Source organism: Manis pentadactyla, chromosome 18 (assembly GCF_030020395.1).
Source record: "Manis pentadactyla isolate mManPen7 chromosome 18, mManPen7.hap1, whole genome shotgun sequence".
In the NCBI taxonomy this organism is placed as follows: Eukaryota; Metazoa; Chordata; class Mammalia; order Pholidota; family Manidae; genus Manis; species Manis pentadactyla.
In genome coordinates, this window is record NC_080036.1 from 14,781,521 (window position 1) to 14,809,517 (window position 27,997).

Below are 27,997 nucleotides of genomic sequence, written 5' to 3' on the forward strand. Positions count from 1 at the left end.
TGTCGTTGTCATTTGTCTCCATATATTACTTTATCTCTGTTTTAATTTGGTCATTGATTCATTGATTATTTAGGAGCATGTTGTTAAGCCTCCATATGTTTGTGAGCCCTTTTGTTTTCTTTGTACAACTTATTTCTAGTGTTATGCCTTTATGGTCTGAGAGGTTGGTAGAATTTCAATCTTTTTGAATTTACTGAGGCTCTTTTTGTGGCCTAGTATGTGGTCTATTCTGGAAAATATTCCATGTGCACTTGAGAAGAATGTGTATTCTGCTGCTTTTGAGTGTATCTGTTTAATAATATTTTCAGTGGTTACTCTATGGATCTGTGTTATATATATGTAGTTTATCACAGTCTACTAGACTGACATTTGTCTCTTCAAGTGGATTGTACTTAACCACCATTTAATTCCCTTTATCCTTCTCCTCCCTTATGATAGTTGTCTTAAATATTACCTCTACATAGAGAACCAAATCACTTATAATTTATGCTTTTATGTCATAGTTGTCTTCCATAACAAGCTCAATGTGTACAAATCTAGCTCTTTTTCCTCAACATCCAATCATCCATGAATTTAAGACATTAACCACCTTGCCATACACTATGTATTCCATCCATCCATCCATGATCTTTGAAATTCACCTGATATTTGACCAAAATCCTGATAATGCCTCTAAGCCCATCTTCCAGGACCTATATTCCTTTCCTTTTCCTTTTCAAGTTGTTCATGTTGCTTCATGGGTATTATACTTAGTAGTTTTTCCCAACTAGATCATAAGCTTCTTGGCAATGGGTTTCCAACCATTTTGTATATTCCTCTAGGACATTTTGTGGTGTTTTAATACCTGAGTTATAGATAACTCAACACATTCACTGCCCTCTTCATGTCTACTGCATTAAAAAAATAAGTCAGCTATCAATGCATCAACTAGGCCATGTACCAAATTTTTCATAAAACATCCTACTCCTACATCTAGCACTAGCACCTAAAACACCTCCGCAAAAAGGACTTGTGATCATGAATTGTTCCAGAAAAGCACAATTTTGAGGTCAAAACAACTTAACCTTAAACAGTTTGTGCTAAAAAAACTTTCCAAAACATCCTTAGAAACTACTTTATCCCACATATGTAGCCATGCAACTATCAGCTGTCCCTTCACAATTCCTTTGTGTATCCATCCCACCTCACACACACACACACCCTTTCATACAGCTAACATACTATACTCAATTACTCCATTTTAGAATAGGAAACATTTATTTCTCTGAATATGATTTTAATAATATTCCTTAAGTATTTAGCAATCAAGATTTTCTCCAAATCAGGCAAAAAAAAAATTAACATATATGTTTTATACACACACACACACACACACACACACATTTTAAATATATATATTTAAAAATCTCACTGTAATTTAGTTTTTTGACTTTGAACTTTAAAGTGATGGAAGAAGCAAAGGACTCAATGCCAAAGTACATTTTGATAAGGCTTTTTCAGATCAATTAACTTAGTTTCTTGGAAACATAAGTCAAGCTTGCTCCAATTCCACAAGGACTCCACCACAATCTTTAGGATGGAGAAAAATCACTGGTTTTCCATGTGCTCCTATTTTGGCTTCTTCACTTAGACTACGGATCTTTTTTTCCTTCAAATCCATGATAGCTGCATTTATATTATCCACCTTGAGAAAAAAAAATAAACAAGAACAAATTTGAGATTATAAAAATAAAAATACCAAACTATAGACATACAAGAAACTTTGTAAGCTCATGTGCTCTATCTCCTCTGCCTTTAAGGAGAACTATTCTTAACCTGTCACAAAAATAAGCTTAATACTTCTAGGAAAGAAAAAGAAGTTGCTAAATTTTCCTATGTAAGTAACAACAATGCTTACGAATTTTCATCAGTAGTAAACATTTCTCCTTACAACCTGTAAAATCTACCTGTATACTGTCATCCATGAGTACAGTTAGTGATACTACACAAATTGTTTTCTCTTAAGAGCCTTGGGTTCCTTACCTATAATAGGAAGATGAGGCCTGCCATATAAATAGGCAAGAGATTAAAATGAGACAATAGATTAGAAGTTCTTAGTACAGTTTCTAGTAGGTACTCAACAAATATGAATGGTTCTGTTATCCCCAAACTTTCCATCTGCCAGACTATTTGGTTATTATGTTTGAGAATAAAACTTCATATGCATGAAAATCACAAACTGTCACCAAAATATTTTCTCTATTCTAAAAAATCCAAACATGTATTATTTTGCAACTCCCTTCTAAGTCGTTTCTATTTTCTTCATATTTATTGGCAGTCCAGGAAAGGAACAGATGTGTCTCTATATACTTGATGAAATGCTTCTTCTCTATCTTGGAAAGTCATCCACTTTAGAATGGGAATCCAGTAAATGGATAAAAAGGAATAATATGAATCCCCACATGCCTAGGCTGTCATAAATCACCCTGGAGCTTAATGACCTAATAGCATTCCAAACATTAAGCAGAGAATAACATAATGCCCACACGCCCAACATGTAGATTTAACAAGTATTCATATTTATACAACCTTTTCCTGAAGAGCCAAAGCTTACCTACTGGATTCTTAAACTGGTCAGTCATCAAACAGATAAGGATATTAAATGTTACTGTAAAAACAGTATGATTTCTTCAGCAGTGTAGATTCTACTTGGATATTCCTTATGTTTCCTAACTTTAAACCTGATAGCTATATCAAAGTTCTGCCCAGATTATCACCATGATCACTTCATGCTATCTTGAAATATCTAGTCTATTTTCATCTTTTTCACAATGGTCGGAATCCTCCTGATGGCTTATCTTTTATTTGGATATAATGAATTTCATTCTGTTGAATTTGACCTCTTTTTCCATTTTCCTAACGTTAGTCTAAATTCAGTCTTCTCACTTAAAAATAATATAGTTACATACTTCATGAAAATTTGAACATACAGATAAACTTAAATACCCCTTGACTACCACTAATAACACTTCCCTCTTCAGAGATAATGACTGTCCTGTTTGACACACATGTTCTTGCATATCTTAAAGTATATTTATAATCCTTACATATCTATGTAATAGTAAAGAATGCAACCTTGTCTAAAGAGAGGTCTGGCCTTGACTTCTGAGAGATTATTTATGTTACCTGATACATATGCCTTTTGCTCTTAACTTCGGGAAGATAACCTATATAACCTGATAGGAGTGTCTTTGTTTAGGGTATGAGCTGACAAAAGTGAATATTAAAGTAGAGCTGGTTACACCTAAGTCTTAGAGTGGGCAACTGGCCATACCAGAAAACATGTGATTTAAGGTAGAAGATTTGAGTCAAATGGTATCAACAGGTCTGGAGGCCAACTTCAACCATATGAGCAATCAATAAATCACTCCTAGGTAATAAAGCTCCAACAAAAACTGAATACTTAAGTTTGTGTGCGCTCCCCTGGTTGGCAATACTTGATGCATACTGTCACATACCAGTGCCACAATGGTAATGTGTCCTAAAAATAGGGGGAACTTTGTGTTCAGAACCCTCCGATACTCTGCCTTAAGTGTTTCTTCTTTTGGCTAATTTTGATCTGTATCCTTTCCCTGTAATGACCTGTAAAATATATGAGTATAATGGCTATAATAGCTTTCAGTGAATTCTGTAAGCTTTTCTAGTGAATTATTAAGCACAAGGGTGATTTTGGAATTCCCCTAAATTTGCAGATGGTATCAGAAGTTAAGAGTGGTTTGCTGGAGAACTATGTATCCTCCAAAATTGATAGGTGGCTCTAAACTTTGTAGTGTGACTAACATGTATATATATATAAAGTTATATAATGTCTTCCATATGCAATATTGTTTTACTTGATATATATTAGCAATATCCCATGTCAGTACATACAGATCAAGAGTTTTTAAACTACTGTTAACCACATAACATGTTCTAAATAACTACTTTATAGAAATACAAAAGGTAACCTAATAATTCCCCTACTAATAAATGTTTCGGTTATAGAAGAGAAACCTGGACTCTTCTCAATGGTTAGATGCTAAATTGGCCTTCCCTGGTGTTGCCAATTGAATAAAAGAGAGTCTGGTGATTAAGTTCATGGGCAAGACTCTACTGGCATCTGAGGGCATATGCACATAGCAGGGATAGTGGAGATAGATTTAAAAATATTAAAGCAAAATTAAAAGATATGGGGGACAGAATGAGATAGCCTAACAAAACTAAGTTAAAGAAAAAGGGACAAGATGGAGTGACAGCAGCAATATTTAAGCAAGTAGTTGATAAAGAGAAAAAAAAACAATGTAAGAAAGTTTCTCAGTCCCACAGAAGGCAAAAAAAAAGAAAAATATACTATATAATATGGTAGAAAACAAGTTCAAGTATATTAGTAGTTTATATGTGAATTATAAATGAGATTATAAGAATGAATATAAAATTTAAAAAACATATTCTTTTGTATTTTTAAAAACATAATGTTTTATGTTTTAAAAAAAGCATAGTATCTTCCAGGCAAGTATTAGCCAAAATTAAGTTGATATGGTAATATTAACATCAGCTAAGACAAAATTTAAGATGATACACACCAACTGGGATAAAAACAGATATAACCTAAAAATAAAATGATCTACCAAGATGATAAAACAATCTTGAATCTGCATGTACCTAACAGGGTTTCCTTGAAAAATAAAAGGCCAACCAAACATGCACAGCTCTCAGTATCTGATACCTCAAGCAGACAAAAGATTATTAACAATAAAGACAAGTTGTAATAGTTCTTTGAACATTCTGGATATAAGTCCCTTATCAGATATGTGACTTGCAAATATTCTCTCCTATTCTTTGGTTTGTCTTTACACAAAAGTTTTTAGTTTTGATAAAACCCAACCTTCTTGCGTATCACTTGTGTTTTTGGTGTCATATCTAAGAAACCATTGCCTAATCCAAGGCCATGAAAATTTATGCCTGTTTTTTACTAAGAGTTTTAGCTCTTACATTTAGGTTTTTGATCCATTTTGAATTTTTATATATGGTTTAATACAACTTTGGGTTTTTTTTGAAATGCTGTCCTGACCCATTTTGAGGCCCTGGCTAGAGGCTGATCAGTTCTCTTCCCTGAGCCACTGATTAGTCCACAACCGAACCACTTGCCTTTTCAGGTTCTCACACCTAGGCCAGTATGTGCTCACCCTAATTGTCTCCAAAACAGGTGCCAGACAACTGGGTACATTCCTTATGCCCTAGAGCCCACAGATTTATTCAATTTTGCCAATTTAGAGGGACTCTGTGAAACCTAGCTAAGGCAGCTAACCCTACTCCAATGGCCCCACTTAGCTACCTTCAGCTATTCCAGCTGGTGGTTATCTTGTCTCAGGTGGAACTCCATGTGGTCAAATGGTAGCCTTCTCTAATTTGGAGCTGTAACAAGGAGTTTTCCTTTCACCTATCTGAGTGTCACTGTGTTATGTCCCATCAGAAGAATCTTTATTTCTTATAAAACATATGATGTGAGGTAAGGGTTCCAAGGTGTTCTTTTGCATACAGATATCCAGTTGTTCCAGTGCCATACGTTGAAAAGACTATTTTTCCCCATTGGTGAAACTGTTGAAAATCAACTTACTGTAAACATGAGGGTTTATACTTAACTCTTATTTCTACTCCAGTGATCTCTATGTCTATCCTTAAGTTGGTACCACACCATTTTGATTAGTGTAACATTGTAGTAGGTTTCAAAATCAGGAAGTGTGAATTCTCCAACTTTGTTCTTTTAAGATTGCTTTGGCTATTTCAGATCCTTTGTATTTCCATATTAATTTTAGGACTAGTTTTTCCATTTTTGCAGAGATGCCACCTGAGAATCATAAGGATTGCACTGAATCCATAGGTCAATTTAAAGAATGTTGCCATCTTAACAATATTCAGTTATCTGATCCATGAATATAGGATATCTTTCCATATTTTCAGGCCTTCTTTACTTTTTTATTTTGGTATCATTAATATACAATTACATGAGCAACATTGTGATTACTAGATTCTCCCCATTATCAAGTCCCCACCACATACCCCATTACAATCAGTGCATCAGTGTAGTAAGATGCTATAGAATCACTACTTGTCTTCTGTGCTATAGTGCCTTCCCTGTGGCCCCTGCTACATTATGTGTGCTAGTCATAATGCCCCTTATTCCCCTTCTCCCTCCCTCCCCACCCCCAACCCGTCCCTTTCCTTTTAAAAACTTAGTCCATTCTTGGGTTCTGTGAGTCTGCTGCTGTTTTGTTCCTTCAGTTTTTGCTATGTTCTTATGCTCCACAGATGAGTGAAATAATTTGGTACCTGTCTTTCTCTGCATGGCTTATTTCACTGAGCATAATACCCTCTAACTCCATCCATGTTGTTGCAAATGGTAGGATTTGTTTTCTTCATATGGCTGAATAATACTCCATTGTGCATATGTACCACATCTTCTTTATCCATTCATCTACTGATGGCCACTTAGGTTGCTTCCATTTCTTGGCTATTGTAAACAGTGCTGCGATAAACATAGGGGTGCATATGTCTTTTTGAAACTGGGCTCCTGCATTCTTAGAGTAAATTCCTAGGAGTGAAATTCCTGGGTCAAATGGTATTTCTATTTTTAGTTTTTTGATGAACTTCCATACTGCTTTCCACAATGGTTGAACTAGTTTACATTCCCACCAGTAGTGTAGGAGGGTTCCCCTTTCTCCACATCCTTGCCAGCATTTGTTGTTCCTATTCTTTTCTATGTTGGCCATCCTATCTGGCATGAGGTGATATCTCATTGTGGTTTTGATTTGCATTTCTCTGGTAATTAGTGATGTGGACCATCTTTTCATATGCCTATTGGCCATCTGAATTTCTTCTTTGGAGAAGTGTCTGTTCATATCCTCCACCCATTTTTTAATAGGGTTATTTGCTTTTTGGTTGTTGAGGCGTGTGAGTTCTTCATAATAATTTTGGATGTTAACCCCTTGTCAGATGTCATTTACAAATATATTCTGCCATACTGTAGGATGCCTTTTTGTTCTGCTGATAGTGTCCTTTGCTGTACAGAAGCTTTTTAGCATGATGTAGCCCCATTTGTGCATTTTTTATTTTGTTTCCCTTGCCCGAGGAGATGCGTTCAGGAAAACTTTGCTCATGTTTATATTCAAGAGATTTTTGCCTATGTTTTCTTCTAGGTCTTCTTTATCTTTTAACATTTTATAGAGTTCAGACACAGTTTTTGCACCCCCTTGTTAAATTTATTCCTAAGTAGTTTATTCTTTTTGATGCTATTGCAAATGAAATTGTTTTCTTTATTTCATTTTCAGCTGTCTTTTTTTTACTATTGTATCATTGATAAACAATCTTATGAAGGTTTCACATGAACAACATTGTGGTTTCAACACTCACCCATATTATCAAGTCCTCCCCCCGCCACTACAGGCACTATCTAGCCGCACAGTAAGATGCTAGAGTCATTACTTGTCTCCTCCATGCTGTACTGCTTTCCCCATGCAGATCTTATTTTTAATTGATGATCTTTGCATTCTAATTAATATTTAATCCATTTACATTTAATGTAATACTCATATAACTGAATTTTAAGTTTACCATCTTACTACTTTTTACTCTTAATATGTTGTTCCTCCTTTCCTGACTTCTCTTGGTTAAACTGGTATTTTTGTAGTCATTTAACCTCCATAATTGTATTTGTTATCCTTTAATCTTTTTTATTTTGGTATCATTAATATATAATTATGTGAGCAACATTGTGTTTACTAGATTCCCCCCATTATCAAGTCCCTACCACAAACCTCTTACAGTCACTGTCCATCAGTGTAGTAAGATGCTATAGAGTCACTATTTGTCTTCTCTGTGCTGTACTTCCTTCCCCGTGTCCCCCCTATATTATGTGTGCTAATCATAATGTCCCTTTATCATCTTAACCCTTTCTTCCCACCCACCCTCCCCAGTCCCTTTCCCTTTGGTAACTGTTAGACCATTCTTGGGTTCTGAATCTGCTGCTGTTTTGTTCCTTCAGTTTTTGCTATGTTCTTATGCTCCACAGATGAGTGAAATCATTGATACTTGTCTTTCTCTGCCTGGCTTATTTTACTGAGCATAATACCCACTAACTCCATCCATGTTGTTGCAAATGGTAGGATTTTTCTTCTTAAGGATGAATAATATTCCATTGTGCATATGTACCACATCTTCTTTATCCATTCATCTACTGATGGACACTTAGGTTGCTTCCACTTCCTGGCTATTGTTAATAGTGCTGTGATAAGCAAAGGGGTGCATATGTCTTTTTGATTCTGGGCTCCTGTATTCTTAGGGTAAATTCCTAGGAGTGAAATTCCTGGGTCAAATGGTATTTCTATTTTTAGTTTTTTAAGGAACCTCCATACTGCTTTCCACAATGGTTGAACTAATTTACATTCCCACCAACAGTGTACGAGGGTTCCCCTCTCTTCACATCCTCGCCAGCATTTGTTTTTGTCTGTCTTTTGGATGTTGTCCATCCTAACTGGTGTAAGGTGATATCTCATTGTGCTTTTGATTTGCATTTCTCTGATGATTAGTGATGTGGAGCATCTTTTCATGTGCCTTTTGGCCATCTGACTTTCTTCTTTGGAGAAGTGTCTGTTCAGATCTTCTGCCCATTTTTTAATCAGATTATTTGCTTTTTGCTTGTAGAGGCATGTGAGCTCTTTATATATTTGGGATGTCAACCCCTTATCAGATATGTCACTTATGAATATATTCCTCCATACTGTAGGATGCCTTTTTGTTCAACTGATGATTTCCTTTGCTGTACAGAAGCTTTTTAGTTTGATATAGTCCCACTTGTTCGTTTTTGCTTTTGTTTCCCTTGCCTGAGGAGGTATGCTCATGAAAAAGTTGCTTATGTTTATATTCAAGAGAGTTTTGTCTGTTTTCTTCTAAGAGTTTTATGGTTTCATGACTTACATTCAGGTCTTTGATCCACCTTGTTTACTTTGTGTAGGGGGTTAGACAGTATTCTCTTACATGTAGCTGTACAGTTTTGCCAACACCAGTTGTGAAGAGGTTGTCATTTCCCCATTGTATGTCCATGGCTCCTTTATCTTATATTAATTAGCCATATATGTATGGGTTTATATCTGGGCTCTGTATTTTGTTCTGTTGATCTATGGGTCTGTTCTTGTGCAATTACCAAATTGTCTTGATTATTGTGGCTTTATAGAAGAGCTTGAAGTTAGGGAGCATAACCCCCCTTGCTTTATTCTTCCTTCTCAGGATTGCTTTGGCTATTCAGGGTTTGTTGTGTTTCCATACAAAATTTAGAACTATTTGTTCCAGTTGAAGAATGCTATTGGTATTTTGATAGGGATTGCATTTAATCTGTAGATTGCTTTAGGCAGGATTACAATGCGTATTTCAGTCTTGTAAGTCCACCACTTCACGTAGAATATAAAAGACTTAAAACATACTTCCATTTGCCCAACTGCCATACTTTATATATTGTCATTGTCATACATTTTACTTCTGTTATAAAGCCTACATTTAAAAAAATTTATAAAATCAGCTCTCATGTAATTTGAGTTAAGAAAAAAAGTTAATATTTTATTTTAACCTGTATTACCATTTCTGGTGCTCTTCATTCCTTCTAAAGATCGGAGTTTCCACCTGGTATTATTTCCTTTTATCCTGAAAAACTTCTTTGGTATTTCTTGCAGTGCAAGTCTCTGGACATAAATACTCTCATTTGTGTGTAATTTTAAGTGTTTTCATTTCATTTTCATTTTTGAAAGATATTTTCATGAAGTTTAGAATTCCAGGAAGAAAGAGTTTGGGGGACTACTTTTTAGAGCAGTTTTAGGTTCAGAGCAAAAGTGACAGAAAGGTACAGATTTCCCATGTAACATCTATCTCCACACCTGAATAGTTTCCATCATCATCAAATTACCTCACCAGAATGGTACACTTGTTACAACTGATGAACCTATAGTAACACAACTTTACCACCCAAAGCACACAATTTAACTTAGGGATGACTCTTTTACATTCTATGGGTTTGGATGAAAGTATAATGACATTATCCATCATTATGGCATTATACAGAGTATTTTCACTGCTCTGTAGATCCTCTGTGGTCTGCCTATTTATGTAATGTATGTTGTGCTGCTTGATGTCCAATGCCAGAAAATCATTGTTCCATATATTTTCTCTAGAATTTTTGTTTGTCTGTTTGAAGCAAAAGGATCTGGTTTCTGTTACACCACCTTGGATGGCAATAGAATGCTATTGGCTTTTTTTTTTGGTCAGAACCTAAAAAAAGTCATTACATACTGTCATATCATAATTTTTATTATCTTTTTTATTTTTCTCTGATTGCCTGTAAGATTGTCTTTTCATCTTTGGTTTTCAGCTTGACTATAGTGTGCTTACAGTTTGCTTTGAAATTTTCCTACTTAGAGTTGTTGAGCTTCTTGAATCTCTTGGATTGATATCTTACCTCAGAGTGGTAATGTCTCTGTTGACAATTTCAGTAATTGCTATAGTCTGTTTTCTCACTCCTCTCTTTCTGGGACTCCAAACACACTCTACTAAAACTTCTGACCATGTTATTATACATCTCTCTTATGCTCTGTGTTTTTTCTTCCATATTTTTCCTCCTGATTTTGGACTCTAGCCTCTAGAACTGCAAGAGGATAAATTTCTGTTGTTTTGAGCCACCAAGTTTGTATTAATTTATTATGGCAGCCCAGGAAACTAATGCACCCACTATATATCCACACCAAAATCAAACAATTAAGTGGATGGCAGGTGGTGGAAGCCATGTTTCTCACTGTTGGAATGAGGAGTTATAGACAAGCAAGGGAGAATAGAGTGGTCCATGTGGTTGGATTAGAGTAATAAGAAATATCAATATGGACACATTAGTTCATAAGTATGTCATATAGACATTTTATGAGTTCTATATGGTTATGTATAGAAAGATTTATAGATACATGTACACACATAATATACATACATCCATGTCCTTGTTCTGTTAGCTGAGAAGGCCTAGAAGCAATGACATCCCAGTAGCAACAAGCACAGCTAGAGCATGGATCTTGGTTTCTAATTCCACTCTCTAGTAAAAGGAACCAGGGCTCCTTAAAGAAATGCCTAGTTTTTGGCTGGGGCAGGGAATATAAATGATGAGTCTGGAACATCTTGCAGGGCCAGAAAGTAAGAAAGTGTGGGAGAAAAAAAAAAGTTGGGGTATGTTAAATGCAGCCAAGGGGACACAGGAGCTAACCAAAAGTACCCTATTGGTAAAGCTGGAACAATTTGAACAAATAAAGTAGTACTGGAGTATAGCCCAAGGTATAAAATAAATACTTACAGGTCCATAGTGATACAAATAAATGACTGAATAATAAATGATCAAATAAATAAATGGGGAAGAATAGATAAATCTTTTACAGAAAAATTCCAAATAAATCATGGAATTATCAAGTAGAGGGAGTTACCAAGGAGAAGTAGAAAAAAAAGGGTAACTTCACAGTGGAGAAACATGATAACACTTTCTTAGCTAGGGGATCCAGGTGCAACACCCCAGCAATAGTCATGTTAACTGTATGTAACCTTTGTAGTATATGATGAGGATGGCATTTTACCTCGGTGGTCTTCCTACCAGAAATCAACATCCCTAGTCTAATTGTGAGAAAAACATAAGATAAATCTCAGTTAAGGAACATTCCACAAAGTAACTAACTGGTAATCCTCAAAAAATATAAAGATCATCAAAAGCAAGGTAAGTCTGAAAAACTGTCATAGGCAAAAAGGCCTAAGGAGACACGGTAACTTTAGCGGTATCCTAGATGGGACCCTGGAACAGAAAAAGGACATTGAGTAAAAACTAAGGGATCTGAATAAAGTATAGATTTTAGTTAATAGTAATATATCAATTTGGTTTCATTAACTGTGACAAATGTACTGTACTACTAAGATGTTAATAATTTTTTTAAAGAGCCTAAAGAGATTAACAATCATTGTAATAAGTGGACCTTGTTTGGGTCCTGATTAGAACAAATGAACTATAAAGACATTTGTGAATCAATGGTAAATTTGATTTATGGACTGCGTATAGATTATGGTGACAGAAGACTTAATTTTAATAAATACAATAATGTCATTGTGTTTAGAATTACTTTTAAATAGTTTAACAAAGGAAAAAAGATAAAGCAAGAATGGCAAAATCTTGAAAAATGTTGAATCTGGGTATGGGAATGTGGGAATTCATTACGTTATTTTTTTTCTTTTTCTTTTTGAAAATTTTCCTAATAGAATCACGATTTTTTCATAGTGCCCTTTGGTAAATTCCACTCTAAATATGACCATGGATATTTTTATTACGGAACATTTTACCAAAGTACAAATATCTACAATTCTGATATTGCACCTCAATTTTTAGTGTATTACTTCTTCAGTATCCCTTAATCTAAGAAATGCTTCTAAGATTTAATAAGTTAGATCTATTTTTGAAAAATGTCTAAATGACATTGTACAAGCATGTATTTCTATTGATTACCATTTCTATCACTGAGTTTGATTTTAAAGATCTTGTACCATCTTCCTGTTAAGAGTATTGCTATAAAATTCATAATTCTTTAAGAATACTCTTAATGTTTTATTTGGCAATAATAAAAAGAATGAGATAAAAGTCTTATTTTCTGAATTGAAAGTAGACACATTATCACTTTAAGGATATAAGAAATGCTTAATAAATGTTAAGAAATCTGATTTAGGAAATTAAGTCTGGCCTCCTAAGTAGTAAAAGTAACAGTCACTAATAACCCATCTAAAAAATCTGCTTTTATACTCCTTTGTATCATTGGGAATTATTTCATAAGAGCATACATTATTTAAGCTTCTATATTTGCTATATAGTCTGCTGGTGGCTATATAAAGGTTTCCCAAATGCTGCATGTCACTGAATTCTTACCAGCTGATAGCAAAATATTTTTAAAAATCCAAAGTATATTTGTTTAATTGACAGGACTCTTTTATTGCAAGAGGATTTCTCCTTTTTAATCTTTACTTTTTCTTGTAATAAAATGTCCTTTCTTTTACAAAATGATTTTAGTGGTCGATGGACATTTAAAATTTTTCCTTACTTAACATAGCAAGTTTAAAACCTCATCAAACTGCCCACTTTTTTGGTTTTGTTCTGTTCTCTGGAGATGTTACCACTGTATGAAACAGCCACATCTAGGCACTGGTGATACAAAGATCACTTGTAGAATGTAACAACTTCCAAGGTTATTGTAAAGTCAAAAAAAAAAAAAAGGAATTTTTTTTCCTTTAAAAAGTGGCATTTTCTCCCTTTTTAAAAACAGATATTCCCCATTATGCAGAAAATAAATTACCTCGCTAGATTTTTACCTTAGTCATATAATTTTTCTTTCATAAGGACTATATAGACAAAGAAAAAGATCTGAAAACACCTAAAAGCATAAACAAGAAAATTAAGTCATCAGTTCTAAACTAAAAAGTCATCTATTCTGACTATTCAGAAAATAAAATTGTTACAACTGCTGCATTTCTTCCCACTTTTTAAAATCTTATCTTTAAATAAATATTTCTATCATGTGCATTTCCCCATCAGCTTGGGACTGTCACGATGACCTCTAGATGAAATCCAATATCCTCTCTGTACTGGTAATGCCCTTCTCTGACGCTGGGAAGTCCACTTCCATGACTGTCACTATACTTGCTCATTTGGTTAAACCGCCTCAAAGAAACCAGTCCCTAACCTTCTGCTGCCTCTCCCTAAGCAATGCACTTTCCAACCCTCCCCCTCCTCGGCCCCCACTCACTCCATCTGAGCTCTCACTCATTATGCCAGGACACCCGGTCTCCTGCATGGAGGCCTCCTCACCCAGCTTGGGTCCCAACATACCCTCCTCACCCTGTTCAGACTCCAACTCCCTATGAGTTCCCACCCCATGTGGACATCTGCCTCCCCCTGCTCAGGCCTTGCTCCCCATATGAGCAAACCCCATGTGAGGACATCCATAATCCCACCACACGTCCACTCCCCGAAATGAGTTATCATCTCCCCCCGCTCTGAGGCACCCCTCACAGGACTCAGGCCCCAACTCTCCAAGCTGGAACGAGCACACACACACACACACACACACAGTACTGATGCCTCCCTCACCTCATCCTATTCAGGCTCTTACACTCCATTCTGCCCCCCACATGGATGCCCCCTCAACATGCGTGGGCTCCAACTCCCCAGACTGGGCCAGCCCCCCATGCTGATGCCCCTCTGACACCCCCACCTGCAGCCCCACCCCACCTGCTCAGGCTGACTAGCGCCAGGCCCTAGGCCCCATGCACAGGCACGCACCCCTCAGTCTCTGGCTTCTCCCCGGCAGGCAGCTCCCACCTGTGGACGCCTCCTCTCCCCACTCCGGCCCCAACACCCCGCCTTGGGCCACTCCAGCTCTCCCCACAAACACGGACAACCATCTTGCTCTATCCTTCCAAGATCTTCAGGATCAAACTGTTCAGGAAGGGAATGGAAGCAAGGAGGAACAGGCCCTAATTATTTTAATATTGCTTATATTCCCTTTTGACAACTGACAAAGCAATATTTGGTTAAGAAATAGGTAAATCTTAAAGGTGATCTTACTTAAAGGTTACCTTCAGTTTTATTTCATCTTACATTTCCTCTTTGTTCTAACTTGCCATATTACTTATGTTTATCCCTTTGTATCTTATAGGCTGTGTTCTGCTCAGTCTCCTCTAATCCTCTGTGGAATAATGCAGGGCATGTATGAAGAGGTGAAGCAAGCAGCAACCACAGGAGGGCAAGGACTCTCTGTGGATTTGTTCAGCTACATACCCCAGCACCTAATGCAGAGAAGGTCAGTGATACTGAAACCAGAAGCATACGATAGACAAGGACACCACCGAAATAGAATAGAAGGGACCTTATCCAGAAGCAGAGACCTTGAAGACTCCTGCTGAAAGTGTGAGCCCTTTAGTTGCTGAATTGTGCCTGTGTGTGAGGAGCTTGGGGTTCCAAGGATGGATCCTTCCGGAAGGGGGATGTTACTCAGGAGATTTAGAGCAACAGCTGTTTACTAAACAGCATGGAAGCATTTAAATACTTCTACAACCTCAATACAAATCTGTTGAATAAGTCAGTATTTTTAGTATCCCTTAGGTTTTCACTGTGACATATACTGCTTCTGGATAAGTCATTTCATGAAAGCATGGTTCCACTCAGTACCAGAAGTATCTCAGGGAGAGACCTGCAGAAGGCAAGAAATGCATCGGTAGCATCACTACAAGCTGTGCCAGACAACAGCAGGCCACTTGGTCCCTAGGCAAGCAAGGGTAGAGACTGGCCAACATGACTGCTGACTGTCCTCTAGTGAAAGCAACCCTCACAAGAGAATAAGGAAACCACAAGTCAATGGAACAACGCTGATGACTGGTGTCATGATGGGAACAGGACATGTCTAAATTTCTGAGACAAGTAAAAGCTATGGTACACACCCACTATAGATATACTGCTAAACCAGAGGTTTATATGAGGCCCCAGTGAAAAAGAACAAAGTATCCTGGTGATAATCAGAGAAGAAACTCTGATGTGTAGATTTAACATTTTAGAGGAAGAACATTACAAAATAAATTACAATGAACCGTATAAAGCTACAGAAGATTGTGAACATTTCCAGAAGACACGTCTGAATGGTGCCTATCCCCAAAACAGTTGGACAAAGTTGAAGTAACTGGTTTTTGTGTATGTGATATTTACCACCTTCTACCTCATCAAGTTCCCACCTCTTGAGTTGCCTTATATTTACAAAGGGTAGTTAGGTGGCTTCCTCATGCATATGAAAATACTGCTGGTTCCCACTTCTGCCTATTTGGAAATAAAATCATCCTATAGCTTTCAGAAGTTTCACATTTTCCTTTTGCTTAGAACACATCAATGTATTGATGGCTATAGTGTCTTGAAAACATGTCCACAGATTCTTTGCTCCTCCTCCCATCAAGAGCAAGATCTATGTCCTTTCCCCTCACGTCTGGTCTACCTTAAAGACTTGTTTATGACCAACAGACTGCGGTGGGACTTCTGAGGTTAGGACAGGAATGGCTACGTGGGCCCACCTAGCTCTCTCGGGAAACTCACTCTGGGGGCCAACTAACCAGTAAGTCTAACTAGCCTTAGAACTATTCTCAGCTTGCCAAGCTGAATAGGTTGCACATATGTAAGTGCTCCTACTAAAAGGCCTCACTGAGTGCCCAGCTGCCAGCTAGAAGCAACTGCCAGCATACGAGGGAGGCACATGTGACACCCAACCCAGTTGAGCTTTCACATGACTGCAACCCCAGTCAATATTTGTCTGCAAGCACATGGGGGATTCCAAGTGAGACATGCTCAGCAGAGACCTCCCACCCCCAACTGCCACCCCACATAATCCTGAGCAAAATGAAATAGCTGTTGTTTCACACCTGAAGTTTTGGGATAATTATTACCCAGAAGCAGTAACTGAATGGCCACAGAAATGTTTTCTACGTAAGTCTATCATTTTTTGTACTTTTAGTGGAACGCAGTTTCAGACCCAAGCCATATTAGCCAGACTATCCTCGAATGTTCTGTGGTGAAATAATTAACCTTGAAATCTCAGTGGCTTCATTCAACAAAAATGTACTTTCTGTTCAAAGACAGGCAAGGCATTTTGCTCTATCGATTGAGTCAGTGAACCAAACCCCTATATCTGGTGACAACTTCATCCCACGGACTGCTGCAGCAGAAGACACTAATTCTCAGTTTCCACCTCACAGCGTACCTTCATTCAGAAGAAGTATCACGATTCCCTGGCAATACGACTTCTTCAACACCACCAAGTGCAGTCCTGCTTGGTGGCCTCCAGTATCCATTCTCCTTTTCTTCAATTACAGCAACCCCCACATTTTAGCAGAGTACATAACTGCCTGCTACAGACTACACCTGCGACCAAGTGTACCATGTGACTAAGCTGAGGCCAATGGGGCACAAACAGGAGTGATATGTGTAGTTTCTGGATCTTCTCCTTAAAGGCACTTGCACTGTATTCATTCTCTCTGCTTTCTCTCCCTCTGTCTGGTAAATGGTGATGCCTGGAGCAACCCTGTAAGTCATGAGTTAATAGATGGTGGAGCTGCCTTATCAGCCTGGGACAGCTCAGTTTTAGACTAGGAACAGGGAAGTAAAATCATCTATCTACTTAGTTAACCCACTTTATTTTTTCTGGTGAGCAGAGAATAATGATGGGGGAATGTCATACTAATGTAGCAACTAAAGAACCACTTCCACATATCTTCATTTTATACTGATATACACATTTTCAATTCCTCCTTTTAATCTCTACTTTTGAACTTGCTGTTACATTACTGAACTTCTACTATTCTACTCAACTTCTCTCACATAGTGGCTTCCTTTGAAGGCATGCACTCTCTGATGTAGGACACAGATGGTGTAGTGTGGAAAAGGAAGAGTGGATTTAAAGGTTGATGATCCTGCTCCTTATCCTGGGGGAGTTCTTAGACAAAACCTCAAGTCCACTGAAATAAAGACTTGCAGCCAAAATTAACTTCTTAACAAAGGGATAATGGTTAAATATTTGCCTTGTCTCGCTCCCTGGCCTAACATCTTATGGCTACCCCATCTCAAATTTTATTCAGCTAATACAATGAAGGCATTCTAGCACCATGGCTAACAGTGCAGACCCTGGCATCAGAGAAAATCTGGGTATGAACTCCCAACCTTGCCACTTGCTACTAATGTGACTATGGACAAGTTAACTACTCTCTCAGTTTCCTCACCTAATAGGGCAGCTATGAAAAATTAAAGAAAATAATGCACACCAAGTATTTCGAATACTGACAGAGGACTCAATGCTAGTTGTTATGACAACTCCATGCCTTTCCAAGTGCTATTCCCTCTTCCAAGAATATTGTCCTCCTTGTCTACCTGGAATTCCTCATTCATGCTAACTCATGCCCTGTGATGTCTTCCCACCTCCTCAGCCTGCCGGAAGCAATCAATTGTCCCTCATTGGTGCTGAGGAGACATGTATATTAATTCTGCTCATCATAGTACACTGCGATTCCTATTTAAACAGCTGCCTTTCCTCGCTGTGGGCATGGCCCATGTCTTATTCATGTCTGAATCCAAGTACTAACTAAAGTATACATTGTAGGTTCTCCATGTTTGCAATAGGAACTGAGTAAATCATCAAATGCACTCTAGAATCAACTCCCTTCTCTTCTGAATTAGGAATGAAGCCTAAGTATTAATTATGTCATTCCTTCTATCAAGAGTTATCTTAGCAAAATAATTTAAATTGAAGCATAATTGGCATTGCTGATATTCTAAAAGGCAGTTATCTGAACACGAACATCTACAGATAAAGGCTCTCTAATGAGAAAGTTTTTGTCTAACAGTTCATGTTTTTTCAGAAACTGTTAGCAGATGCAACTAAGATCTTAAAATAACAGTAATTGAAAATGTATTGCTTTTGTAATAAGGAACAAGTTATTAGACTCTTAAGAATAGAAAACAATTATAAGAACACTTCGCATGTGTATGGCAATTCTTACTTTATAGTCTTTCCACTTGCTTCTCCTAATTGCCTTGTGATAGTAAAACCAGTTGTATTCTTGTTACCTGGGAGGCCACATATGATCAATAAATGCTACAGTGTCGAATCTGTTTTGGTCAACTTCAGTGGCCTCTATAATGGCTGTTGAATCCAGATTTTTATAAAATATATCATTATTATTTGCAGTTTTCTAGGGGGAAAGAGAATTTATCTCTGGATCTACCTTTGAGTAGGCCCATATTATCCTTCTCCTTAAATAATTCACTGAGTTTCTGATGACACTGACAATACAGTCTTAAAAAGGAAAAGACAGTTTGTAAAACAGAAATTTAAAACACCAAGTATTAAATAAGTAAAATACCTCAATGCAGACATGATGCATCCCTCCAGCCTTGTTTCTTTGCAGGAAACCTGCAATCGGACTGTCCTTTCCCAGTGGATGAAGGAGTTCCAACTTGGTATTTCCCAGGTTGACAAAACCAACAGATACTCCATGTTCAGGAAGAGGGACTGCCTCACTTACTTGGGCCCCCAGAACGTTCTTATAAAATGCCATGGCCTTTTCCAGGTCTGGCACTGCTACTGCTACATGATTGAGTCGACCCAGGTTCCACACAGGACCTGCCACTTGATGCAAGGACTGTGATGGAGAAAAAGTTCTTGGAACTGTTGTCTGAGGTCTGGAAAAAATCCCTGAAAAATTGAACAGCCATTGATATCTTTCTTTTGATAATTAATGTACTTAAATAAATACATGTAAAAATTATTTATATACCTATTCTTTTAAATTATTGAAATTAAACCAGGGGAGGTTAGTGGGAAAACTGAATCAAAATTACTCACTCTCTTCTGAATTAACTGCCTGCAGTTAAAAAGCTAATCCGAGCTTTTTCAATTCAGAACAAAGTAACATTTTCCATAATGATTTATATTTACTGGTAACACTTAACAGATAGCTGCATATCATTAAGAATTACTTGCTATTCTCTGTATTTCACAAAGGCTAAGCTGAAATGTGATAGTCAAACAACATACATTTGATGGTAGAACAATTTTCTTCCCTATCTATACCAATTTTTTGTCTTATATTCTGTAATACATTCATTAAAGCTATGACCATATAGTACTTTTAAAAGTGTATTTTATTTGAATGATTATCAACTAAGGAAAATACCTCATTGCTGGGGGAAAAACAAGCAACAATCAAGAGGGTACTGAAACTTATGAGAATTTCCTCTGAGGCCAGGTTTTTTTATTGCTTTTTATGATTTTGAAGGATCAGAAGAACTCCTTCTGAATGTGAAGAAACTTCTTTCTTTCAGAAACTGAGGAGACCTGCAATATGTTCTTCCATGAATGAGTTTCCACAGTCCCCAAAACACAGGCCTTTAAGAACCAGATTCTCCCCAGAATGAAAATTATATACGTGTATGAGATCTAAACATAATTTTGTAAAACTAAATCACTTAATAAAAAAGTATGAAACAGCAAATGAAGAGCACATATTTTAAACAACAGGCTTTTAGCTCTTAATGAAAAACACTTTAAACAGTACCTAGTATCGGAGCTTCAGCAAACATAAAATTAATTCCCCTTACTGAAAATTTTGATGACAAAGAAATTAAAGTGACATTATTTTATTTTATTTAGGACCATAAACCTTGTTGGGAAAGGCAGTCTCATGTGTGGCACAGTCTTACAACCCTTAGTCAGCTGCATAAGGATGGGCCTTGGGCCTGGAATACTTTTTACCAAGAGATAAAGAGTCCATACAGCCTGTGCCGGGCTTACCACCTTGTGCTGAGAATATCTTTCCTTCTTTGAGGCTCAATGAATGCTCCTTTGTCTCTGCTTCAAGCATGCACATCGTATGGCCAACCCTACTGTTCTGTTCTCTGCCAGGAAAGGACAGGGCTCTTTCTCCTGTGCCACAGCGGGGCATGCACAGGCAGACTGTCCTGTGCCGGCAATAGGGGAACCACACCCAGTATTGAAGCTGATCTTGCTCTCTCTCCTCTCTATGTAAGGAAAGCATTGTTGCAGCCAGTGCTTGTGCTCCTTGGCGACTCTGCTACCAAGATGCAGAGGCCAGAAGTGTCCAGTTCTGCCCTGGGACTGGTAACTGGTGCACGGTGCTCTGCTCAACAAACCTCAAGCATCACTGGTGTGTAGACAAAATTCAGCCTAAGATGGTCTTATGCTCCCGCGTGTATTATTGATTAGTGAAATACCCAAAGGTTCTCATTATCAGTAGGCTGACATAGACCAAACCTATGGACTCACTATATTACCATGAAATTCAAGTGTATTCCAACCCAATACACACATACATAAATGTACAATTGAAAGTAAATTTCATAAAAAGAATACCTAATTCTTACTAGATATGATGGACTCTGATGTTTCTATTTTCCTTTATTTTATTTCACTTAAAAAAATATTGGTACTATGTACTAAATATCTACCTTGCTGGTTTGTTACGAAGATTAGCTATCTGCTGTAAAAAATACTACAAATATCAGACATATAAAGTCAGTGCACAATGAATTCAGCCATTCTTACTGTTAATGACATACAATGACCGTTTGCTAGCTGAGTGGCAGGCAGGGTGATTTGTGGTGACAAGTAAACTATCTTGAGAGCACGGTAGTAGTGAACTTTTAAAAAGCTAACAATCAACAAAATCATTAGTCAAACTACTCTCCCCTTCTTACTTCGCATCTCTACTATGTGTGCAATTTACAATGGAAGTTCAATATAGAATGCATTTGTATTAAAAAAAAACTATAGCTTAGGCCAGTGAGCTTTAGAATAATGTGCATATTAGTAAGTCATTTGCTCTGTGAACTTTTAAGGATATGTCAAATATTGGATGTAGGTATTTCTGAAGTCTCCTGACCAGTGTTACTTCTACAAGCAATAGGGCACTGGAGATTCCTTGCAGACATCTTATTACCAGCAATGGAACATATAGAAATGTCAAGGGAACAAATCAAAAGATGTCCAAATGAGAGTGAACTTTTGTATACTATGCCAGTTTGCTTTAGGGACATTTCAAAACCTCTGGCACTGAAAGGGGCCCAAGCAACTCATGGTATTAGAAGCTTCATTATAATCTTTCTCCATAACTTCTTTATCATTTGGAACTGGGAGAAGAGGAACAGTTCACTACAATGACTGGGTTCTTTTTCCTTCTAATAGAACACACAATTTTCTTTATGTTAGGAAAATAGAATAATAGTAACAGCTTTATATAATGTAAAAATCAAAACCTTATGGCTATATAGGCTTATCTTATCTCTAGAAATAAAAACTAGTCTGAGAAAGGATACATCACTTCATTAGTTTTCCTTGGTCCCAAAGCATATGTTCTAGGAATAAGATGAAAATAAATGCTGTGATATTGGTGAGAATTCAGTAATTCAACTTCTTTAAAATGAAGGTTAAGGATATAAAAATGGCCCAAAAGCACATGATGTGGTGGTACTCAACATCAACAGCCACCAGAGAAAAGCAAATCAAAACTACGATGAGATACCACTTCACACCCACAAGAAGTGCTGGCAAGGACGTGGAGAAACTGGAACTCTTGTACTCTGCTGGTAAGAATGCACAACGGTGCAAGTGCCATGGAACAACTTTGGAAGCTCCTCAAAAAGTTAAATATAGAATTACCATAGACGCAAAAATTCCACTCTCAGGTACCCGAAATAATTGAAAACAGGAACTCAAAACAAAAATTGTGCATAAATATTCATAGCAGCACTATTCTCAATAACCAAACAATGGAATATTATTCATATTTCTACCATGGAATATTATCCATACAATGGATATGAAGTACCATACATGCTACAACATGGATGTACCTTGAAAACATTATGGTAAGTGACAGCAGACAGACATAAAAGGCTACATATCCAATGACTCCATTTACATGAAATATCCACAATAGGTAAATCCATTGAGACAAAGGCAGGAAAGTGTTTGTTAAGGGCTTGAGGGAGAAAGGAATGAGAAGTGACCCCTTACTTGGTATGGGATTTCCTTTTGGGTGATGAAAATGTCTTGGAACTAAATAAAGGTGATAGTTGTACAACATGGTAAATGTAATAAATGCTGCCAAGTTGTACATTTTTAAATGGTTAATTTTATGTTATGTGAATTACCTTAATAAAAAAAGGATGATCATAGCAGTAGAAGTCTATGGGTGAAATGTAAGATCCTGTTGACCAAGCACTTTGGAGTAGAAAACATGGAATAGAAGGATTATATGACAGAGATTCTTACAGACACTTAATAAAAAGTATGTGTTCTGGAAAAGTTTGTTGTGAACTTAACTTTAAAAGAATTATACTTTTTCCTTTGACTTTTATCAACTTTTAGAAGATACTTTTATTTCATGTTGCTCGGGAAATGGTAGGAATTCACAACTTATTAGTTTGAGGTTTCTCTGTCTCCCATCTCTGAGTATTACAGCTGAATTGCTACTTTAAACTCCATTATGTATAATTTATGACTATTCCAAAAAGGGTTATTTTGCAAGAATAAATTATAATGTATAAATATATCAGATACTTGAAAACAGAAGTATTTGAAAAAACACAATAGGATTGTAAAGATGAATATCTATAGACTTAATAAACAAATGACTTTCACATGTCAGTAATCTGATGTACAAGAAATAGACATGTTACCAAATCTGATGTGCATGTTAATTTTAATTCCAGCCTTTCCTTCAATATTGGTTCTCACTAAATACTACTTAGTGCCTTGATTTAAAAATGACACTGCATTTCCTTCCATTCAGATTGCACTTATTTCAGACAAGGCTTTCCAAACATTGTCTCCAAAGAAGTAAAGGTTTAGCTGCAAGGGTCAATACTCAGATGCATTAAGGGTACTTACCACTTAAAGAAATTACATGTTAAATTTGAACAAAAGTGTCACAAAGTTGTGAATAATTACTTGTAATAAGATTTTCCTAATATCTTTTATTAAGATATAATTCACACCTTATAAAGTTTGCCTGTTTGAAGTGTATGGTTCAGTGGTTTTTTATATATTTGCAAAGTCATGCGAACTTCACATAATCTAATTTTAGACCATGTAGTAAGTTTTTAAGTCTGAATTTTTGCACTTCTGGTTTAAGGAGACATAAATACTTAGAAAGCTATTTGCCAGAAGCGGCTTCAAATTAGTTTGATAAGAAGCCATACATTTTTAGCATTCAACAAGTGGACTTCACAGCATCATACATGGATTTTCAGACTGTTTGAAACTATGGCAGGAATAATATTTTACTTAACACAGTCAGTAAACAGACCAAGTTTCTGTTACCCCGCTTACATATGACTCCATAATAAAAGTAAATCTCTCCTCACAATCATGAACAGAAGGTGGAAATAACCCAAGTGTCCATCCACAGATGAAAAGATAAACAAAATGTGGTACACACATACAATGGAATATTATTCAACCTTAAAAAGGAATGAAATTCTGACACATAGTACATGGATGAACCTTGAATCTATACTTAGTGAAACAAGCCAGTCACAAATATAGTATAATTCCACCTACATGAGGTACCTAGTCAAATGCTTAGAGAGAAAGTAGAATAGTGGTTATCGGGGGCTAAGGGAATAAAGGAGTTATTCTTGAATGGGTAAAGAAGTTTGGTTTGGGATGATGAAAAAGTTCTGGAGATGGATCATGGTGATGGTTGTGTGATATGAATGCCACTCAACTCTAAACCTAAATATAGTTAAAATGGTAAACATACATAAATTATGTGTATTTAACCACAATAAAAGGAAAAGTGGTATCATTTAAGGTTTAAGCATCTAAAATAGCAGGATAAATCAAAGCTGTCTTTTGGAATATACGATTTTCATTTTATTCTTCCTTATGTTAAGATGTATGTATAACTCAGAAAAGAATAGGTATCTTTATTAGTATTCAGTTCTTGCAATAAATATGTGACTTTTTGAAAGTCTTATTCTCTTCCCTTTAACTTTTCCCCCAAACTATTGATAAAAGTATTTCTAAATATATACATATAAAAATTCCTCTTCAATTCATATGGAACCACAAAAGACCCTGAATAGCCAAAGAAGTCTTGAGAAAGAAGAACAAAGCTGGGGGTGTTATGCTCCCTGACTTAAAGCTAAACTTCAAAGCGACAGTAATCAACAGTACAGTATTGGCACAAGAACAGACCCATAGATTAGTGGTACAGAAGAGAAAGCCTATATATGAACCTACACATATATGATTAATTAACATGATAAAGGAGCCATGAATATACAACAGGGGGAAGAAATCCTCTTCACTAACTGATGTTGGGAATACTGGACAGCTACATGTAAGAGTGAAACTGGACTACTGCCTAACTCATTCACAAAAGTGAACTCAAAAGGATCAAAGACCTGAATATAAGACATGAAACCATAAAACTCTTAGAAGAAAACATAGGCAAATATCTCTTGAACGTAAGTATGAGCAACTTTTTCCTGGATACATCTCCTCGTGTAAATGAAACAAAATAAAAAATGAACAAGTGGGACTACTTCAAACTAAAAAGCTTCTGTAGAGCAAAGGACACCATTAGCAGAGCAAAAAAGCAACCTGCAGTATGGGAGAATATATTTGTAAATGGCTTACCTGATAAGGGGTTAACATCCAAAATATATAGAGAGTTCATGTGCCTCAACACTAACCCAATTAAAAATGGATGAAGGACCCTATCATAAAGAGTGTGGGCTCTGGTGTTAGGCTACCCTGGTTCATGTCTTGATCCTACCATTAGTTGTGTAACTTGGGCTAGTTACTCATTCTCTCTGTGCCTTTGTTTTCTCAAAGAGGAAGATAATACCTACCTTATAAGGCTGTAATGAAATTAAAATGAATAATACATAAAAGGGTTTAGAAAAGTGCCTGGCATAAAGCATATTATAAATTCCAAGGATTATCATTATTGGCACTTTTAGAAAGGTTACATCAATAACTTGCTTCTAAATGTAAGCAATTCTAATGCATTTTATGCTTTTAAAGGAAAAAACTGTGCACCTACTCTATACATAGTACTGCACTTATGCTGAAAATCTTAAGTGGTAGCTAGAGATTGCTTGTATTTGGTCAATGTTTTGGCACACATGGTGTTTCTGTATTCACTACATCATTTCATCAATCCACTACTTACCATTTTTTTGACAAGGAGACTATTCTCTTCACTCTGGAAAAATACATGGTGCGGGCTCGAATTTTAGAATATCTTTGATAGTATTTCAGTATTTAGTGACTATTGACATCCTGGTGGCATAATTCTGCTGAAAGGTATTATAAACATAGTACTCTTTTTGCTTTTTGATACAAGAATACTGATATAGAATTTTTCCCAGTTAAAAGTAGTTATTTATAGTAATCCTCTAATTCACCCATACTGCTTGTTTTAACTTGGGAACTGTTTGTATCATATGGAAGTGGAAACCATAACAATTCCACCTTTTAAGAACATATAAACTGGCTATTATCCCCAATGCAGATATGCCCCAGTCTCCACACTGCTGGGGTTTATCTTCAGTGGAACAGCATCCCATGGTTCACCATCTTACTGATCTGACCTCCCCTTCCCAGTACACACCTACTGGTTTGTTTCACTGCTTCACTGCTAGAGTCATGCAACAAAACTACTATGTAATCCTGCCTAAGCAAACTGAAATAATTCTGAAGTGGGGAGTGCATCATGTGTCAGGCTGGCTCTGTCTAATAGTCTTCAGGACCATAAGATAAAAATAATAGTAATAGGTAAGTGGGCACTTTAATTCTAACAATAACTGTACGTATCAGATAACACAATTTTTCCCACTAGAGACAAGGAAAATAGGCCTAATTAGGTAATTTTCCTCAAGGTCACACTAAGTGGCAAAACTGGGCCTCAAGCCCATGTCTGTCTGATGGCAAAGTTGATGTTGCTAAACCATTAATGTTTATTTTTCTCATTCCTCGGAAATTTTCTACCATTCTTTTGATTCTCAGTTTTTAATATCTGTAGCATATGATCTGTGTGCAATTACCTATTTTCTAAGGTATGGGTTTCTAAGAGACAATAAGAGACGACTTTGTTGTATTAGTTTTTTTTGCAAAGGGCTACTCACAATGGTATGTGTGCTAAGATCCTGACTTGCATTTTACCCAGGAGAGAGAGGAGGGGCCAGGAGGACATATTATCAAAACTTGAGAACTGTCGGTCAGAGATTCATTTAATATGCTGTGCTTAGCCTTTCGTTGTATTTTTTTCATGTATACGTATTACCTTTTTAAACTGATTAAGTGCTGAGACAACTAACACTATTAAGGAGCTCTTTTTGTATGTGGCTCACTTAGCCCTGGTGATTTGCAATGACAGATGCATAAGAATTTATTGGTAAGAAAGACTGCAGTAATAATCAATAATAACTGGTTCAGTTTGCGATGGGACTTCAAAGGATGACCAGAACTTTAAGTTTCAATGGGTGGAATATACTTTCTAGGAGAGAATCCTAACCTTGTTCATCCCTTTGAACACCTTCCGAAAGTGCTAAGGTGTGGGTTCCATCACAAATGCTCAGGAATAATTCTGAGACATTACCATTTGGTACTTTTTTCCTATCAGGTAATTTCAGATTAAGGGAAAAATTGTCCTCTTTTGAGGGAAGAAGAGAAGAAAACGACTTTTTTTTTAAACACTCCTTTCGTTTTCTTTACACAACTGCCCTTCAAGGACTCCCACCAAGATACTGGAAGCGCGAGTTCAGCTTACGTTTTTTACAGGATTCGCTCTTCCTGGTTTCTCACGTCTCTACGGTGCGCGATAAAAAATAAAAGTCGCTGTCCCTCTGCCATTTACTTCATTTACTTCTGTCCCGGCCTTGCTGACCCTTTGGGTAGGTTCCCTCATCTTCTGGAGCCACATACTCAGAAAGGGTCACCGCCAACTAACTGCACCTCTCCCAGGGCCGGGAGAAAGACCCCACCTGGCCTGCGGCGTTCCCCGGACCCGGCTGACGCGCCTCCCGGCGCAGAGCGCAGTCGGTCCCAGGGCTCCGGCCCCCCGCGGCCTCACCCAGCCCCTGCCTCCCGCCCCGCGCGCCCCGTCCCGCGGCGAGCCCGGACAGCGCGGGGTAGTCACCTATGGCTCTCTCGGCCGCCGCCAAGGCCGCCGCCACGGCCGCCGCCGCCGCCTTCAGTACGAATGCCATGTTGGCAAGCGACCGGCTAAATCCTGAAGCGCAACAGGGAGCGGGAGAGAGTTCGGCCGGGGGTGGAGGAGGGGTGCCTCCAGGCCAGGGGCGTAGCAT

At 37.2% G+C, this 27,997-nt stretch overlaps 1 protein-coding gene across 1 annotated transcript; it reads right to left on the bottom strand.

The window, feature by feature from the left end:
• Positions 1 to 1,378: 1,378 nt before the first annotated feature.
• MCEE (methylmalonyl-CoA epimerase) lies at positions 1,379 to 27,985 on the bottom strand. Its single transcript, XM_036878770.2, has 3 exons — positions 27,829 to 27,985; positions 19,021 to 19,352; positions 1,379 to 1,684 (listed from the first exon to the last, which is right to left on the bottom strand). Exons 1-3 carry the CDS (start codon positions 27,896 to 27,898, stop codon positions 1,532 to 1,534), a joined length of 555 nt encoding a protein of 184 aa, XP_036734665.1. The 5' UTR covers positions 27,899 to 27,985; the 3' UTR covers positions 1,379 to 1,531.
• Between the last annotated feature and the right edge of the window lie 12 nt (positions 27,986 to 27,997).

Bases quoted from the DNA above. Each gene is read 5' to 3' on its own strand.
- MCEE (XM_036878770.2), bottom strand. From the start codon at position 27,898: ATGGCATTCGTACTGAAGGCGGCGGCGGCGGCCGTGGCGGCGGCCTTG. The intron at 19,353-27,828 runs GTGACTACCCCG...TCAATTTTTCAG, and splicing joins GGCGGCCGAGAGAGCCATAG to GGATTTTTTCCAGACCTCAG. The intron at 1,685-19,020 runs GTATTTTACTTA...TTTTTTCTCAAG, and splicing joins TGCATCATGTCTGCATTGAG to GTGGATAATATAAATGCAGC.